The following is an 18,621-nucleotide window of genomic DNA, read 5'->3' on the forward strand; positions in this document are numbered from 1 at the left end:
AAATAAAGATATTGTGTATTTTTGGGAGGTCATGGTTTGTAACACTTCCTTACTTGAAGATGCTGCTGGTGAAGAAACACTCACTGTGATGATCCAGAAGCAGCAGAAAGAGTGTTTCTGGAATAAAGAGGGAAAAGCTACTTGCACTTTAATTATGGTCATAATCATTTAAAGCGGAGTTCCACCCTCAAAAAAGTTTTTTTTTTAAAAGTCAACAGCTCCAAAAACTGTAGCTGCTGATTTTTAATAAGGACACTTACCAGGGAGCCCACAATGTCCCCCCCCCCTCCCCAGGGGCTGATACATCCATTAGATCGGGTGCAGGCACCACCATTGTAACTAAGGGAAACCGGCAGTGAAGCCTTCAGGCGAGGGGTGGAGTGGTGTCTTTTGTTTAAGACCAAGTACTAAAGTTGGGAGGAACTCCGCTTTAAGTATTTTTTGTATGTCTTTAGGGCACCTTTGGCATGCCAGGATGTGTTTTGTCATCCTTGTAACATTTGGAAAAGAAAATTTCTTCTCACAATATTTGCAAACTGACTCAGCAGAAAGCGAACTGTGGAAATGTTTCCAAACTCTAGATGTTGCCCTCACCATTTAAGTGAGAGAAGGAAAAGAAAAAAAATATTTACTAACCAGACAATAGGTACACATTACGCTGTGATATTGGAGACCATTAACAGGAATCATTTAAGAGTTTAAAAAGATAAACTAATTTGTCAGACAAATTTACCCTCTTGTCTGTCAATTAGGCCTGAGAGGACAGAAAATCATCTACTGTATCCTAACAATCACCCAACTTTAGGAGGTACAAAATGGAGCCCACAAGCAAACTAAACTGGAGCCTTTATGTTGCAGTGCCCCCTAGTGGCAACAATGCATATTTCTCTTGTTTGAGAACTACACTAAGAAGTACAGTGTTACTTGAACTGTATTCCAGGATTTGTCTGAGCTGAGAGAATGTAAGACTTTAGATAAAGTCTCAGAAATCTTTCATTAAAGTCATCATGTTATATAATGTGAATACTATGTGATAGATCTATTATCTATAACTATAAAAAAAAAACATATTCCATGCTATTTGTTTTTTTAGTTTTAAGGAAACAGAATTTTTTTATTTTTTAATAGGCCTTCATATCTCTAGTAAAACTGACAAAAACACACCAACTTACTGAAATCTGAAAATTACGTGATGAAAGGTAAACCTACCTGTCCAAAAAATTTTACAGCGGTAGCAATGGGAAATTTCATGGGGATGATGGCTAGTCCTTTCTTCTTCCAGTAATTCTGCTTATTAAATTCCTCAATGGCCAGTCGTCTGTTATGGTAAGAAGACTTCTCTATGCACTCATTCCAGCACATTATCAAGGTTCTGGCATCAATTTCCTGTTTCAGGTGTGTTTGGCCAATTCCTCTATGCAAATTGATCTCCCTAACCTGAAGAAATAGTTAAACTTGATAAATAAAATGACAGTGCGATAAAGCAGCCTCATCTACCTGGTCTGCTATACCATTATTTATATATATATATATATATATATATATTAGTCACCACACAAATGAGACTGCAGATTGATCTATTATTCCCCATCTAAATCACATTCATTCACATAAGCGTACATGTACAATGACCCATAGTGCAATGCATTTGGCATTAAACAGGAATATTTTAGTTGGCTGGTTGTGTTCAAGCTGATTTTCCATTTTTTTAACCGTCATTCAGTATTATCTGAATTTATGACAATCTCAAGCAATGGGAAATAGGTTTTCCAATATCTAGATGAACATTAAGGTAAAATCCATTATCTTATACTAGCTAAACTGATGTTGTTAACAAACTCTAGGCTTATAGACATACCTACACAATCTGCAGCCATCTTAAAATGTCATTAAAGCGGGAGTCCGCCGGGAGTCCGCGTTTTTTTTTTTTTTAAAAGCCAGCAGCTACAAATACTGCAGCCGCTGACTTTTAAAATAGTGACACTTACCTGTCCAGCGCGCCCGCGATGTCGGCACCCGAAGCCGATCTCTCGAACGTCTCTCGGGTGCTGCCGCCGCCATCTTGGGTATGGGAATCAGGAAGTGGAGCCTTTCGGCTTCATTTCCCGGTTCCCTACTGCGCATGCGCGAGTCACGCTGCGCAATAAGGATGGACCCGCTGCCTCTGGGATCTGTGTGTTTCCCAGCAGGCAGCGGGGGACTTTCGGAAAGGGGCGTAATCTACGCCCCTTTCCGCAGAGAGCTATCCCGGAAGTGGGTGCAGATACCTGTACTGTACAGGTACCTGCACCCCCCTCCCCCCTGAAAGGTGCCAATTGTGGCGCCGGAGGGTGGGGAGGATTCCAATGAGCGGAAGGTCCACTTTAGGGTGGACCTCCGCTTTAAACCCAATAGCAAACATTTATTATATTGCAGGTTATAAAATCTTAAATGTGATGGCTTCATTACTTTTCGTTTTTAGTCTTGTATTCCTTTTATTCTTACCTGGTGATCTGGTGGAGTAAGTCTGTTGGTTTTTAATAGAACAAGCTTTCTTGCAGAGGGTTGAGACAAACCATTTAAACAATGACAGGGGTGCTTACAGTGATCAGCTTTTAACTGCATAGCCGGGTGCTTTGCTAGAATGGAGATTAAAGCGTTTGTAAACCCATACCTCCCAACATTTTGAGATGGGAATGAGGGACACCTACTAGCAAATGTATGTAGGCATAGGACACACACCCTGCCACACCCCCTTAAAGGAGAATTAACCAAAAACAAAAGGTTAATTAAATCCACAAGGGCTTTTTTTTTTTTTTTACCACTACTATTCTTTTATATTGGCTTTTAAAATTTACAATGCAGCAATTTCGAATTTAGATGAAAAGTTTAGCACTGAGAAACACTTTTTGAAAGATAAAAAGTGCATTTTATATACAACTCTATAGATCAGACCAAAATGAGGGACAAATGAGGAGGAATGACGAACAGAGGGACATTGCTCCAAATCAGGGACAGTCCCTCGAAATCAGGGACAGTTGGGAGCTATGTAAACCCAAGATTTCATATTTCTGATATGTGGCTGCTGTACCATGTACTTGTTTGAGAAAGTATCCTGTTCTATTTTTATTGCTTCCTTTATGTGAAATCCCTGCTGTCCCTGCTAGTCCCCTTGCTTTTCTAATAGAAACCGACTACACTAAACAGGAAAGCACATTGTGGTCAGTTCTCTAGCTATGCTGTGAACTCAGCCTGCTCTCCTCCAATATCAGACGTGTCCTGATACGCCCCCGCTGTACAGCCATCACTGGAAAGATCAGTGTGCTGCTGCTGCTTAACCCCCCCCCCCCCCCCCCAGCTCTTATGCAGTTGAGAACAGAGGGAATGTAATCACTTATAAAAAAGAGAAAAAAATGTATTTATGTTTTTTTAAATCTATATAAAAATGTTTTGCCTTTCATTTCTATTTTAAACTGAATGGGTTGTTTTACAAGGTGATCATTTACAATCACTTTAAGGCTACTTTTACACTTGGGCGGAGGGTGCATTAGCTTTATTGCTGTAATAGCGGTGCTTTTCGGCCGCTAGCGAGCCGCTTTTAACCCCCACTAGTGGCGAATAAAGTGCCCACAAAGCGCCGCTGCCAAAGCGCTTTGCAGGCGCTTTGGCAGTGGTGCCTATTGATTTCAATGGCACATGCTGTGAAGGAGCAGTGTATACACCGCTCCCACACCGCCCAAAAGATGCTACTTGCAGGACTTTTTCTAACGTCCTGCAAGCGCATCACCCCAGTGTGAAAGTCCTCGGGCTCTCACACTGGGGCTGCAGGTGAGTTGTTTTTCAGGCGCTTTACAGGTGCTATTTTTAGCCCAAAAGCACCAGAAGCGCCTCAGGTGAAAGTGGCCGAAGGGAAACACCGTCTGCAGCTGCTCTTTGTGGCTGCTGCTCTGTGGTGCTGAACTGATTAACTATATCAGCAAGAGGAGGGAACAGTTCTATAGAAAGAGTCAGGTAGCACTGCACTGTTGGAACTGTAGTCCAGAGGAGAGTGGCTCTACTGTAATCAAGCTTTTGAACTGAATTTCCTCAGGCTGTATAGGACAGCTTGGGTAAAGCGGCGCAGTTGTCAGTTAAATTGATGCAAAAAATGGCCTGGTCAGGAAGTGGGTAAACCCTTCCGGTGTCTTGTCATATAACGTCCTCCATCCAATAGTGTCCGCTGCGTACTGCGCATGCGCAGTACACAGCAACACAGATTCCGAAAATTGCCGAGGATGAACGGCGCCTGCGCCGTGAGTCCAGGTTCTAGCCCCACCATCCAAGTGGACATAGAGTAGGAATAAAAAAGAGCCGAGCACAGCGAGGCCGAGCCCGGAGCGTGGCGAGCGAAGCTCGCCCGCGAGGGGCCCTCTAATATTCACAACCCTATGTCCGCTTGGATGGTGGGGCTACCACCTCCACTCACGGCGCAGGCGCCGTTCAGCTTCAGAGACTTTCCGAAGCTTCGTCTGCTCCGTACTGCGCATGCGCAGTACGGGGCGGACACTATTTGATAGCCGGACACTATACGGCAGAACACCGGGACTGAAGGGCTGAAGTGGAGGATCTATTGCACGAAGCGATGTACCTGTATGTCATTTCATGCAATAGATTGTGTGGGCGCATGCTCGTTGCGTGATCGCAGTACAGAGAGGCAGAACGGGAATCTGCCTATGTAAACAAGATCCCTGTTCTCACAGGGGACAACATGGGGACCTGTTGTTCCTAGAGATTAGGTACAGCAATCTGTGTTGTTCCTTTCAGCACTTCCCCCACACAGTTAGAAACACACTAAGACCCCTTTCACACTGTGCCGCCCATAGCGTCAGCGTTTTACCGTCGAATTTGCGCCGCATTTCGGCCACTAGTGGGGCACTTTTAACCCGTATAGCCGCACTGCCGTATTGATTTCAATGGGGAGCAGCGGTGGAGGAGCGGTAAACACACCGCTCCAAAGAAGCTGCTGGTAGGACTTTTTCTGACGTTCTGCCAACACATCGCTCCAGTGTGAAAGCCTTCGGAGCAGCTGTATGAGGGCGGATTGCAGGCGCTATTGTTAACGCTATAGCGCTTGCAAAATGCCTTCAGTGTGAAAGGGGTCTAAGGGAACACATCCAACCCTTGAAACACCCCTATACATAGTTACATAGTAACTGTAGTTAACCCCTTCCCTGCCAGTGTCATTTATACAGTAATCACTGCATTTTTTTAGCACTGATTACTGTATTGATGTCACACGTCCCCACAAAGTGTCACTTAGGGTCAGATTTGTCTGTCGCAATGTCGCAGTCCCGCTAAAAATCGCCAATTGCCGCCATTATTAGTAAAAAAAAATGTAAAAAAAAAGTTAATAATTCTATCCAATAGTTTGTAGAAGCTAGAACATTTGCGCAAACCAATCAATATTGGTTTACTGGGATTTTCTTTTAGCAAAAGTATGTAAAGAAATACATAGTGGCCTAAATTGATGAAGAAATAATTTTTTTTACATTTTTTTTGGATATGTATTATAGCAGAAAGTAAAAGAATATATAATTTTTTTTTAAATTGTCGCTCTTTTTTTGCTTATAGATAAATAAAAAATAAAAACTGCAAACTCCAAAAGAAAGCTCTATTTGTGGGGAAAAAAGGGACATCAATTTTATTTGGGTACAGCATCGCATGCCCGCTCAATTGTCAGTTAAAGTAATGCAGTGCAGTATTGCAAAGAAATGCCCTGGTCATGACGGGGGTAAATCCTTCCGGGGCTGAAGTGGTTAAACAACCTGTTCAGTTTAAAATAGAAATGAAAGGCAAACCATTTGTATATACATATAAAAAAAAAACATTATAGATACCTTGTTTTCCCTTTCTAATAAGGGATCACCTACCCTCTGTTCTCAGCCGCAACAAGGATCTTAGAGAGCTAGGGGAGGAGAAGCAGCAGATCTTCCCAGTGAATAGCTGTTTGGGGGGGGTGTCAGCACAAGCCTGATCATTGGATTAGCTCCCACCACAGCAAGAAAACTGACCACGCTGTTCTTTCATGCATAGTGTGGTCAGTTTTTAATAGGAAAGGGAGACTGGCAGGAATACCAGATATTTCACACAAAGGAAGAAATACAAAGGGAACAGGATACTTTCTATATGTTACATTTCTGGTTTTGGTTTAATACCGCTTTAAGTGTCCCAGAAGTCTTGAATCCTGGAATACCTATGTATGCCACTTTGGCAAGTCTCTCCTAGGCCGACCCATCTTACGTCCTTCAACTTTCTAATGGTATAGTGATGTGAGTTTCATCATCAAAGACCAACAGAGGGGTATGAAAAAAATGAAGGAACAAGGAAAAAGACACAATCTTCATTAATGAGCACCCAGGATTCTCAACTACCCGCGTGCCCAGAAAGAAAGCTGTGGATGTGTGCAGGCACTTTTAAAGCCGTAATAAAACCCAAACCATAAATGTAATATATTTAAACTTATGTATTAGTTGTGGTGGCTGCATTTGTTTTCTTTTAGGTTATTCGCACCCGATGATCTGGCCAGTAACACACCTCCTAAAATAGGGTGCCTACACTCCAGATGTAGAAGTAACAGAGACACCTTTGGACAGCAGCATTGTCAGTCTGGGGGAGGGGAGTATTAGGTGTTCAAGCAGATTTAGATACACTAACAAACTGAAGCCAAAAACGTTACATAAATGAACTGGAAAAAAAGACTTAGGCCTCTTTCACACTGACGTCCCGTTCAGGCCCGCCTGTCAGTTTTTCAGGCGGACCTGAACGGGTGCTCCATAGAGCTCTATGGAGCATCGGATGTCAGCGGTGACATGTCCGCTGACATCCGACCCGCTCCGATCCGAAAAAGTGTAACGGAGGAAAAAGCTATTTTTCCATCCGTCTGCGGATCGGATCGGGTGACGACGGGCACTGCGGTCCGTCGTCATCCGATCTCCCATAGGGGAGAGCGGCGCTGTGACAGGTCCGTCCCTGCGCAGTGTGCAGAGACGGAGCTGTCATTTCCCTGCTCAGCGGGGATCGGCGGAGTGATCCCCGCTGAGCAAACGGATATCCACGGGGCGGATCAGAACTGATCCGCCCCGTGTGAAAGGACCCTAAATGAGAAAACAAATGCAGCAGCCAGATTTAAGAATTGGTAAACTGCAATACAATAAATGTTTGATTTTGGGTTTCATGCTGCTTTAAGTAATTGCATTATATTTCCACCATCAATTTAGACAATATAAAGACAATGGCAGCTTTACTTTAAGACCTCCTGTCTTGAAGTGATAATGTTCTTGTTTTCTTTAAAATTTTGGTTTGAATAAAAAATTATTCTACAGATATTTTAAATAGGATATATGCTGGATTTGCAAGAAATAGTAAATTTGCACGTCATAAAGTGGAACCCCCCCGTGACACTACCAGCATCCCATACTTCCAACTTTGTCCAGTGTGACAGAAAAATCAGTCAACTCTCTTAATGCCAGTTTTACTCACCTTCTCTGCTGGAAGGCCAGTCTTAATAGCAATTTCACTCATCCAGGTTTCAGTTACAAATGCGGCTTGTGGATATCCAAATCCCCGGAAAGCAGTGTTTGATGGCAGATTAGTCTTGCAGGCAGTTCCTTTACATCTCAGATTAGGTATTTTGTAAGCACTGTCCATGTCCATTAGACCAACTTCAACTACCTAAAAAGGGAATTTTGTGTATAAATCTAATATTTAAATATTAAATCCACTCATGCATATAGATACACAGACCTGCTGCAAGGCAACATAAGATATATCTTATTTATTTATTACAGGTATTTATATATAGCCATCAATTTACCCGGCACTTTACATATATATTGCACATTCACATCAGTCTCTGCCCTCAAGGAGCTTACAATTTAAGGCCCCTAACTCATACACACATACTAGGGCCAATTTAGACAGGCGCCAGTTCACCTACCAGCATGTCTTTGGAGTGTGGGAGGAAACCTACAAATAAGCATTAATACAGCACATAATCTTAACCACATGCCAACCGGGGCACGCCAATGTACGTCAGCAGAATGGCACGGACAGGCAAATGGATGTAAAGGTACGTCCCTTTAAATTTGCTGCCGTGCCATCGCGCGCGCCGGTCTGAACCTCTGTGAGTCCGATCGCGGGTCCCGCAGACTCGTTCGCCACAGGGATACCTGCCATCGCCTCACGGGGAGGAAGAACAGGGAGATGCTAATGTAAACAAGCATCACCCCATTCTGCCTAGTGACAGTGTCACTGATCTCTGCTCCGCGTGATAGGAGCAGAGATCAGTGATGTGTCATAGACAGCCGTCCACAGTTAGAAACACGCCCTGAGGACACACTTAACCCCTACACTGCCACCCAGTGGTTAGCCCCTTTACTGCCAGTGTCATTTACACAGGAATCAGTGCATTTGTATAGCACTGTTTGCTGTATAAATGACAATGGTCCCAAAAATGTGTCAAAAATGTTCGATGTGTCCGCCATAATGTAAAAAAAAAAGCATTAATAAAAATGCCATAAAACTATCCCCTATTTTGTAAACGCTATAATCGCTTATTGCGATTTTTTTTTAATCAAAAATATGTAGAAGAATACGTATCGGCCTAAACCGAGGACAAAAAAATGTTTTTTATATATTTTTGGGGGATATTTGTTATAGCAAAAAGTTAAAAATAATGCATTTTTAAAAAAAATTGTCTCTCTTTTTTTATTTATAGCGCAAAAAATAAAAACTGCATGGGTGATCAAATACCACCAAAAGAAAGCTCTATTTGTGGGAACAAAAGGACGTAAATTTTGTTTGGGAGCCACATCGCACAACCGCGCAATTGTCAGTTAAAGCAACGCAGTGCTGAATCACAAAAAGTGGTCTGATCTGTGGCCTGCAAAATGGTCCAGGGCTTAAGTGGTTAAAGTACTGTTTAACCACTTGACCACTGGGCACTTAAACACCCTTAATAACCAGACCAATTTTCAGCTTTTGGTGCTCTCGCATTTTGAATGACAATTACTCAGTCATGCAACACTGGACCTATATGAAATTTTTGTCCTTTTTTTCACACAAATAGAGCTTTCTTTTGGTGGTATTTACTCACCGCTGGGTTTTTTATTTTTTGTGCTATAAAAGAAAAAATACCGAAAATTCTGTAAAAAAATGAATTTTTCTTTGTTTCTGTTAGAAAATTTAGCAGATTAGTAATTTTTTCTTCATAAATTTTGGCCAAAATTTATACTACTACATATCTTTGGTAAAAATAAGTACAAATTGGTGGATATTATTTGGTCTTTGTGAAAGTTATAGAGTCCACAAGCTATGGTGCCAATATCTGAAAATTGATCACACCTGAAGTACTGACGGCCTATTTCAATTCTTGAGACCCTAACATGCCAGAAAAGTACAAATACCCCCCAAATGACCCCTTTTTGGAAAGAAGACATTCCAAGGTATTTAGTAAGAGGCATGATGAGTTCTTTGAAGTTGTCATTTTTTCCCAAAATTCTTTGCAAAATCAAGATTTTTTTTACTTTTTTTTTTTTTTTTCACAAAATTGTCATATTATCAGGTTATTTCTCACACACAGCATATGCATACCACAAATTACACCCCAAAACACATTCTGCTATTACTCCCGAGTATGGCGATACCACATGTGTGAGACTTTTACACAGTGTGGCCACATACAGAGGCCTAACATGCAGGGAGCGCCATCAGGTGTTCTGGAGCACCCAGGCCAATTCTGACATTTCTCTCCTACATGTAAAAATCATCATTTATTTGCTAGAAAATTACATAGAACTCCAAAACATTATATATGTTTTTTTAGCAAACACCCTGGAGAATACAATGGTGGTCGTTGCAACTTTTTATCTCGCACGGTATTTGCGCAGTAATTTTTCGAATGCTTTTTTTTGGAAAAAAAACAGTTTTGTGCTTAATAAAAAAAAAACACAGTAAAGTTATTTATGCAATTTTTGCATAATGTGAAAGATGAAGTTAAGCTGAGTAAATAGATACCTAACATGTCACTCTTCAAAATTGCACACGCTCGTGGAATGGCGCCAAACGTCGCTACTTAAAAATCCCCATAGGCGACGATTTAATTTTTTTTTACTGGTTATATGTTTTGAGTTACAGAGGAGGTCTAGGGCTAGAATTATTGCTCTCGCTCTAACGTTCGCAGCGATACCTCACATGTGTGGTTTGAACACCGTTTTCATATGTGGGCGGGACTTACGTATGCGTTCGCTTCTGCATGCGAGCACATGGGGACAGGGGCGCTTTAAAAAAAACATTTTTTTTATTGTTCATTTTACTTTATTTATTTTAGTTTGACATTTTTTTCCCCAAAAATAAATTTTTTGATGACTTTTATTCCTATTACAAGGAATGTAAACATCCCTTGTAATAGGAATATGGCATGACAGGTCCTCTTTACAGTGAGATGTGGGGTCAATAAGACCCCACATCTCACCTCTAAGCTGGGAAGCCTGAAAAAAAAAAAAAAGATTCTGGCTTTGATCGTATTAGCGATTCGGTAGAAGCACCGGAGGGCGGCGGGAGGGGGGGGGATGTCTATGGCTGGGTATTGCAGGGTATCACCGACTATGGCTGGGTATCTCAGAGTATGGCGTTGCAGAGTATTGCGTTGCAGAGCATTGCAGGGTATTGGCGGGTGTTGCAGAGCATTGCAGAGTGTTGCAGGGTATTGGCGGGTGTTGCAGAGCATTGCAGAGTGTTGCAGGGTATTGGCGAGTGTTGCAGAGCATTGCAGAGCATTGCAGAGTGTTGCAGAGCGTTGCAGGGTATTGCGGAGTGTTGCAGGGTATTGCGGAGTGTTGCAGGGTATTGCAGAGTGTTGCAGGGTATTGCAGAGTGTTGCAGAGTGTTGCAGGGTATTGCAGAGTGTTGCAGGGTATTGCAGAGTATTGCAGAGTGTTGCAGAGTGTTGCAGGGTATTGCAGAGTGTTGCAGGGTATTGCAGAGTGTTGCAGGGTATTGCAGAGTGTTGCAGGGTATTGCAGAGTGTTGCAGGGTATTGCAGAGTGTTGCAGGACATTGCAGAGTGTTGCAGGACATTGCAGAGTGTTGCAGGGCATTGCAGAGTGTTGCAGGGCATTGCAGAGTGTTGCAGAGTATTGCAGGGTATTGCAGGGTATTGCAGAGTATTGCAGAGTGTTGCAGGGTATTGCAGAGTGTTGCAGGGTATTGCAGAGTGTTGCAGGGTATTGCAGAGTGTTGGCAGGGAATTGAGGGGTTAATTTTCGGTGAGCAGCGATGTGGGCACTGCAGATGCAGCCCACATCGCTGCTGACACCGATCTCTTCCCCCTCCGCTGTACCAATCGTTACAGAGAGGGGGAGGGAGGAACCGGCGTCATAACATGACGCCGGTTTGTTTACAAGTGATCACTCCGTCATTTGACGGAGCGATCACGTGGTAAACGGCCGCGATGAGCGGCCGTTTACCGTGATTCGTGATGCGCCGGGTCCACTGGACCCAGCGGTCATGGATGCTCTCGTGTGCGCGCCCCAAGGGGCGCGCAAGAGCAGAATTCTGGGAGGCCGTTAATTAACGGCCTCTCAGAGTTAAACAACCGCCCTGAAGCCGTTAATCGGCAATGGGCGGTTGTTAAGTGGTTAACTAAAAGCAAAACTTGTTTTGTTGTTGTTGTGAAAAGAGTGGAGAAGGATTAAAACTCCTGTCAGTTTTTATTGCTGTCTATGCCCCTGTTAACAAGATTCACCCTCCTGTTTACCATTATCATTGAAAGTGAAAGTAAAAGAAAATCCCACATTTTGGGTTGTTCCCAGAAAAGTAATAGGGGGGAAATCTTTCAAAGTGGATACTAGCTCTGGTGACCTCGGGGGTCCTCCTTTAGTTTGCAGGGATTTCCGCTCACTTCCTGTTTGTCTATGGGACAGGAAGTGAAGTTAAATGGTTATAACCCTCCATTGCTCTATCCAAAATAATATAAAAAAAGCTTTAGTCAAATGAAATGAGACAGGAGGAATGCTTTAAGTAAAATACCTTACCAGGACTGAGTCATCAGAAGTAGATCCGGCATTATTGTAATAAGACACATCTACACCACTGACCCGACCATCATTCATGAACCCAACCTGAATGAGAGAAGATTATATCCACAACTGGTCATGGCAGATTTGAACTATATATTGTCCCTTATACTTTTTCTACACTTTTGCCTTTGTGATTACAAAATAATAAGAAATAAGCATGGAATAATTATATGAGTATCATGTAAGATGACAATGATCAAAGTATTTTAATATGATCAAGACAGATTACAATTCACATTTTTAAGTACGTTTGTGATGAATAAGCTTACTGTTATTTTATACATTTATCAGAGTGCCGACTTCTGCCAAATATGTTTTGAGAGATTTCTACAGTATTTACTTACTTTATATTTTCCAAAGTATGGATGGCGTCCTCCTGTTATTAACATGTCATCCCCTCGTTCTAGAACACAGCGCACTGCACGCTTTGTCCTAAAAAAAACAACAACAAAAAAAAACACAACAACAATATATCTCAGCCATTGCAAGAAACTTGAAAATCATTTCATGATGCAGAAACACAGCCATAATCAGAAAGTAACTCTAGGTCAGGGTAAGCTTTCGATTAAATTTGAAAATCTCTACAATCGAACACAAACTTTTTCTTAAAGTGAAACTTCAGCCAACATATCTGATTATCCTCTGCTCTCCCAACTGATGCTATTATAGTTATAGGGAGTTACAGGGGCAGACTGACAACTCATGGGGCCCCCGGGCAATAGAAGATTATGGGGCCCCCAGGTAATCAGACATTATGGGGCCACACAGTATACACAAAAACACACACACAGTATACAATCACACAGTATACACAGACATGTTTCTATTGGCTGAGAAGGTACTGGAGAGGTGGGGTAGCTATAATCTAAGGATTTTTAGACCAAAAGGATGTTGGTAAGGGACATTTCAGAGACAGATGTAAAAAAAACACAGATTTTTACATACTTTCCCTGGTTTTACTGAGGCTGGCAACCCTGATGGGGCCCCTTAGTGGCAGTGCCCGAGTGGCCAAATGGTCAGTCCGCCCCTGGGGAGTTACCTTCCACAGGCTGTACAAGTGATTGAGAAGCTTTATAGCTGCCTGGGTCACTCTTAATAGAAAGGAGTGTAAACTTCTGGATGAAAACCTGTGTCCTTGTACCTTTCTGTACAATTAACTGAAATATAAAACAATCTTATCACCCTTCCTGGATATCTTTTCTGAACTACAAGACACACACCCTACGTGATGGACATTACTAGAGGATGAGATTTATGTAATCCAAGTCAGGAGAACAGCCTTTGGAGGACAATGCTACATCTCCATAGATATAGTGAACACAGTGAAGTGAGTGAGGGATGTTACCCAAGGATGGCAAGTGTGCTACTGGCAGCTGGTAGGAATAAAGGAACAAAAAGCCTAAAAAAAGATAGCAGCTGACACCTATAGGTATGTAATCTGCAATATTTTAAATGTTTTGTGGGTTTTAGATCTACACTTTAATAGATACTGTATTTATTAACAGTATAATGCATGTTTCATCCTAAGAAGCCGGATCAGGAAAACTCACCAAACCAACCATATAAAATATCAAAAAGTGAGATTACTCTAAAAGTGAAACCAACCATATAAAATACCTTTGCATAAGCAATAGAAGAGGGCTACTTTTTCATTGGTATTTTTCTACAAATTCTATTTTCTGTTTTATGGTAAATGAGGTTAAATTGGGCCACTAGTCAACCAGCATGGTCACATCAGAGGAAGGAAAGTAAGTAACATGAATAACCATCTAAACCAAAACCAAATATAGGTGAACAGCGGCACTCAAATATACAAAATGTGATGTACTTGTGAATGGACCTGTATAAAACAAAAACATCACTGATAAAGTAACAATATTAACTAAAGTGCATCAACTATAGCAATACACAGTGATAAACACATGCACTAGTGACAATCATTGAAATCACCCAAGTGAAGAAAAAATATCTAAATCCCTGCACAAAGTCGTGATGACGAAATGCATCGGAACATGGCTGTATGGCAACCAGAAGGGCAAGCTCGGATTACCGGAAGTGACATTCCGGCGTGGTACCACATTGTGGTGAGACATTACCTGCTGATGTTGGACCGATCGCTGGTCATTTCTTGGAAGTCTATATCCCATGCTTTATTTCAGTGTGTTTAATGTAAGCATAATGATTGAGGCTTTTAATACATTTTGTACGGTTTTGGAGACATACTTCACTAGTGAAGTTTTCCTTTTTTTCTCCCCATATATGAGCTATCTAATACAATACTACAGAGGCTGGGACCGCATTTCTGGAATCTATTAACCCTGTGCGGTTACACTACTTGCTTGCCAAACACCAGAGTGTGAAGAATAACGTTTTGGTGAGTTTACAACTTATGGGGAGAGGTGGGTGAAGCACTGACGGTGTGGTTTGAAGATCTCTGCATTCATGAAGGTCTTTATTTGTGTTTCACAGCACACTTTATTCGACCCATGGACTTTATTTTACTTGATTTAGATATTTTTTCTTCACTTGGGTGATTTCAATGATTTTTATTAGTGCATGTGTTTATCGCTTCGTATTTATGTACAGTATCTTACAAAAGCGAGTACACACCTCACATTTTTGTAACTATTTTATTATATCTTTTCATGTGACAATACTGAAGAAATCACACTTCGCTACAATGTAAAGTAGTGAGTGTGCAGCTTGTATAAAAGTGTAAATTTGCTGTCCCCTCAAAATAACTCAACACACAGCCATTAATGCTAAACCACTGGCAACAAAAGTGAGTACACCCCTAAGTGAAAATGTCCAAATTGGGCCCAAAGTGTCAAGATTTTGTGTGGCCACAATTATTTTCCAACACTACCTTAACCCTCTTGGGCATGGAGTTCATCAGAGCTTCACAGGTTGCCACTGGAGTCCTCTTCCACTCCATGAAGACAGCATGGGCCATTCACCTCTCCCCATAAGTTGTAAACTCACCAAAACGTTATGCATCACACTCTCGTGTTTGGCAAGCAAGCAGTGTAAGCACACAGGGTTAATAGATTCCATCAATGCGGTCCCAGCCTCTGTAGTATGGTATTAGATAGCTCATATATGGGGAGAAAAAAAATAAAACTCCACTAGTGAAGTATGTCTCCAAAACCGTACACAATTTATTAAAAGCCTCAATTATTGAGCTTAACATTAAACACCTTAGAATCAAGTATGGGATATGAACTTCCAAGAAACGACCAGCAATCAGGCAAACATTAGCATGTAATGTCTCACCACACTGTGAGGGGTGTACTCACTTTGTGAGATACTGTAGTTGATGCATTTTAGTTAACATTGTTACTTTATCAGTGATTTATTGTTTTATACAGGTCCATTCACAAGTACATCATATTTTGTATATTTGAGCGCTGCTGTTCACCTATATTTGGCTTTGGTTTAGGTGGTTATTCACACTTTTTTGTAATCTGAAAGTGGCAGCAAGACACGTTGTACTTCTAATATCACCAACACCATTATTTATTTTTATTTTCACATGACATATTTGTTTTCTGTGGTGCAGTGGCGGATCAGTGTGTTTAACATATTTTAGATATTTCATTCACAGTCTGTGTAAGTGAGTAACATGCTCTCTACACTCAGAATTACCAGCTATTTCTCTTCACTCTTGGTGTCAAAAAAAGCAGGAGGGAGGTTATTATCACTTGCTGCCAGGGGGCATGGGCAAATTTCAGGTTCACTGCCAACAAGCCTTGCACAGGCAATTAGTATATCTAGATAAATATTACAGAAGTTTGTAATTTGTTCTCTTTTCAGGATTACATTGTAGACCTCTAGGTAAGGTTTGTGGCTACTCACATACAAAGGTTACTGTATAAAGTGTAACTTACTTGTTGGCAGCAACTGCAGTGATTGCTGCAAGATAACCTGTTTTTGTTACTTTTCCACCAAAAGCTCCTCCAACGCGTTTTACATGACATACAATGCGATTCGAAGGCACATTGAGCACTGCAGCTACAAGTCCCTAAAAAAAATAAAAAAAAATAAAAAAATAAAACAAGATTGCTAATATTTTATAGTTTAGTTCCAAATCAAGTCTAGGCATCCAGCACATAAAAATGGCATCCTTCCAAGTCCAAGCTTATGTCCAAATGCCATTGCATAAGCAATAGAAGTAGGTTACTTTTTCATTGGTGTTTTTTTACCAGTTCTATTTTTGTTTTACGGTAAATGAGGTTAAATTGCTTGAACAATATTTTTATTTCATTTATAAATAAACCTTTATTACAAGATACATTCATGACTGAATTTCTGGGGGGAAAAAAGTGCTAGACTTTCTAACAAGAAAGTTCCACACTAGTTTTTAACTTCTTGGTAGACTGGGTTATCTCCCTAATAAGACTTTTAATCTTTGCTAGCAGAGGGGGAGTGAGTGTACTTTTTCTCTTAAAGGAGTTGTAAAGGGGTTTTTTTTTGTTTGTTTTTTTAAATCACAAACCCCGATCCTCCTCTTCTGCCCGCCCCCCGCAGCAATCCTGGCTCCTCCTGATCTCAAGGGCCCCCTAGGAGACGCGCTCTCCCTCAAGAGACTCATGCAGGTGCGCCCATTAACACAGACAGCAGGACTCGTCCCCACCCCTGGCTCCCATGTCACTAGATTTGATTGACAGCGGGAACCAATGGATCCTGCTGCTGCGCTCGTCCCCGTCGATGCAACGATCTGGTTTAGGTAAGTAAAAGAGGGGTTCTGGGGGGGCTACTACACTACAGAACGTTTTTCACCTTAATGCATAGAATGCATTAAAATGAAAAACCTTGAGGGTTTACGACCCCTTTAAGAAAGAGACTTCACAGAGGATAAAACTTGCATAGAGCTACTATTGCTGCCTGCAAATGATAAGGCAAAATACCCATATGCAATATTTCATATCTACTCTATTAAAAATACATTAATTTTCACTTTTTTTCTGCGGCAGATCCTTGTCGCTAAGAAATGCTTTGTTGCTGGTAGCCTTATGTTCTAGAAAAACACTGACCTTGTTTAAGGGAGATGCATTGATGTGATCTCATTGTAATAGTGTTCTGTGACTTAAAGGATATGTAGGGTGAAAGCTCTTTTGGCCCCACTTCTGCTGTGGGTCACAGGAGTGCACTTTGTTCTACTCTCCTGTGACCCAAACTAAAGTGTGCTTTTGGCTGACGTCACTCAGCGGGACCGGGCTCTGGAGAGATCTGGACTTTATTGTTGGGATCCACCCATATACCTGAAGAGTTGGCTCAGCCTCTCAGCAGGTCTCTGAGAGCATGAGCCAGCTGCCTGCGCCCCCTCCACAGCCCCATGCCCCAGTAAGCACTGGAAGGCAGAGCATTGAACCAGGGACTGACAGTCACCAGCTCTCTGCTCACTGAAGTCTGAGAGCTGAGTGACCTGTGGTTATGCTCGTTCTCAGTCTTAGAGCCAGTGGGAGACAGATGCAGCATGCTGCATCCACCTAGGTGAGTCTAAATGTGTATACGGTTTATGTTTTTAATTTTCTTCTCTTTTAAGGTCTAGAAGCTGCATCATCATGTACTGTTGATGACATCATCTCCTGACAATCCTATGCTCACAGATTAACAGGCTCCCATTGAATTTCAAGTGTCAACAAACTCCAGTATGTTTTCGTGTGTTCCCCTGCCGCTAAACAGTCAGGAGGTTGGGGAAGGCCTTCTGAAACAGAGATCTCAGAGCTCACGGGCTCTGGAAGAAGCCTGTACAAGTTCAGATACTTTATTCCCTTAAGGTCTGTGTTAATGGGTGCCTGCAAATGCAATGTACTCTTGGCATTAGTTTGATATGCTGCTGAGCTCATTCAGATTTAATTTCAGGTGCATTTGACCTTCAGATTACCTCCAATTGATCTGCATTTTACCTGCTTCAAGCTATTTTTGCATCCCCGCAGAGTTGTATGGGAAGAGAAGCAGTTTTGCTGCGAAAAAAAGCCAATTGATACAGATCTTTAAAGTGATTGTAAAGTCTAGTTTTTTTTTTCTATTAAAATAACAAACATTATACTTACCTGCTCTGTGTAGTGGTTTTGCACTGTATAGCCTGAATCCTCCTCTTCTCCTCAGGTACCTCTTCAGTGCTCCTGGCCCCTCCCACCTGTTCAGTGCCCCCACAGCAAGCAGCTTGCTATGGGGGCACCTGAGCTGAGCTGCAGCTCCATGTATCCATTCAGACACAGAGCCATGGTTTGGCCACACCCCCCCTCTCTCCTGATTGGCTAAGTTTGATTGACAGCAGCACTGAGCCAATGGCGCCGCTGCTGTGTGTCAGCCAATCAGAAGGGGTGGCCGAGGCCCAGACGGCCAAGACACTCGTGAACATTGCTGGATAGAGATGGGGCTCAGCAAGTATTAGGGGGGCTGCTGCACACAGAAGGCTTTTTATCCTAATGCATAGCATGCATTAGGATAAAAGTCCTTCTGCCTTTACAACCACTTTAAGTTAACCAACATAGAAAAACTTTCCTAACTTTACCATAGT

General features: G+C 41.9%; 1 protein-coding gene across 1 annotated transcript in view; it reads right to left on the reverse strand.

The window, feature by feature from the left end:
* LOC143924365 (aldehyde oxidase-like) overlaps positions 1-18,621 on the reverse strand; it is a 191,887-nt gene that overhangs the window by 65,315 nt on the left and 107,951 nt on the right. Inside the window, exons 22-26 of the mRNA XM_077448645.1 lie at positions 15,983-16,116; positions 12,440-12,527; positions 12,051-12,137; positions 7,498-7,689; positions 1,210-1,437 (exon numbers count right to left, since the gene is read on the reverse strand). Coding sequence (XP_077304771.1) covers positions 1,210-1,437; positions 7,498-7,689; positions 12,051-12,137; positions 12,440-12,527; positions 15,983-16,116 — 729 coding nt within the window. The remainder of the gene's footprint in view (positions 1-1,209; positions 1,438-7,497; positions 7,690-12,050; positions 12,138-12,439; positions 12,528-15,982; positions 16,117-18,621) is intronic.

Source organism: Lithobates pipiens, unplaced genomic scaffold (genome assembly GCF_037356315.1).
Source record: "Lithobates pipiens isolate NorthernLeopardFrog02 unplaced genomic scaffold, aLitPip1_a1.2 Scaffold_22, whole genome shotgun sequence".
Lineage (NCBI taxonomy): Eukaryota > Metazoa > Chordata > Amphibia > Anura > Ranidae > Lithobates > Lithobates pipiens.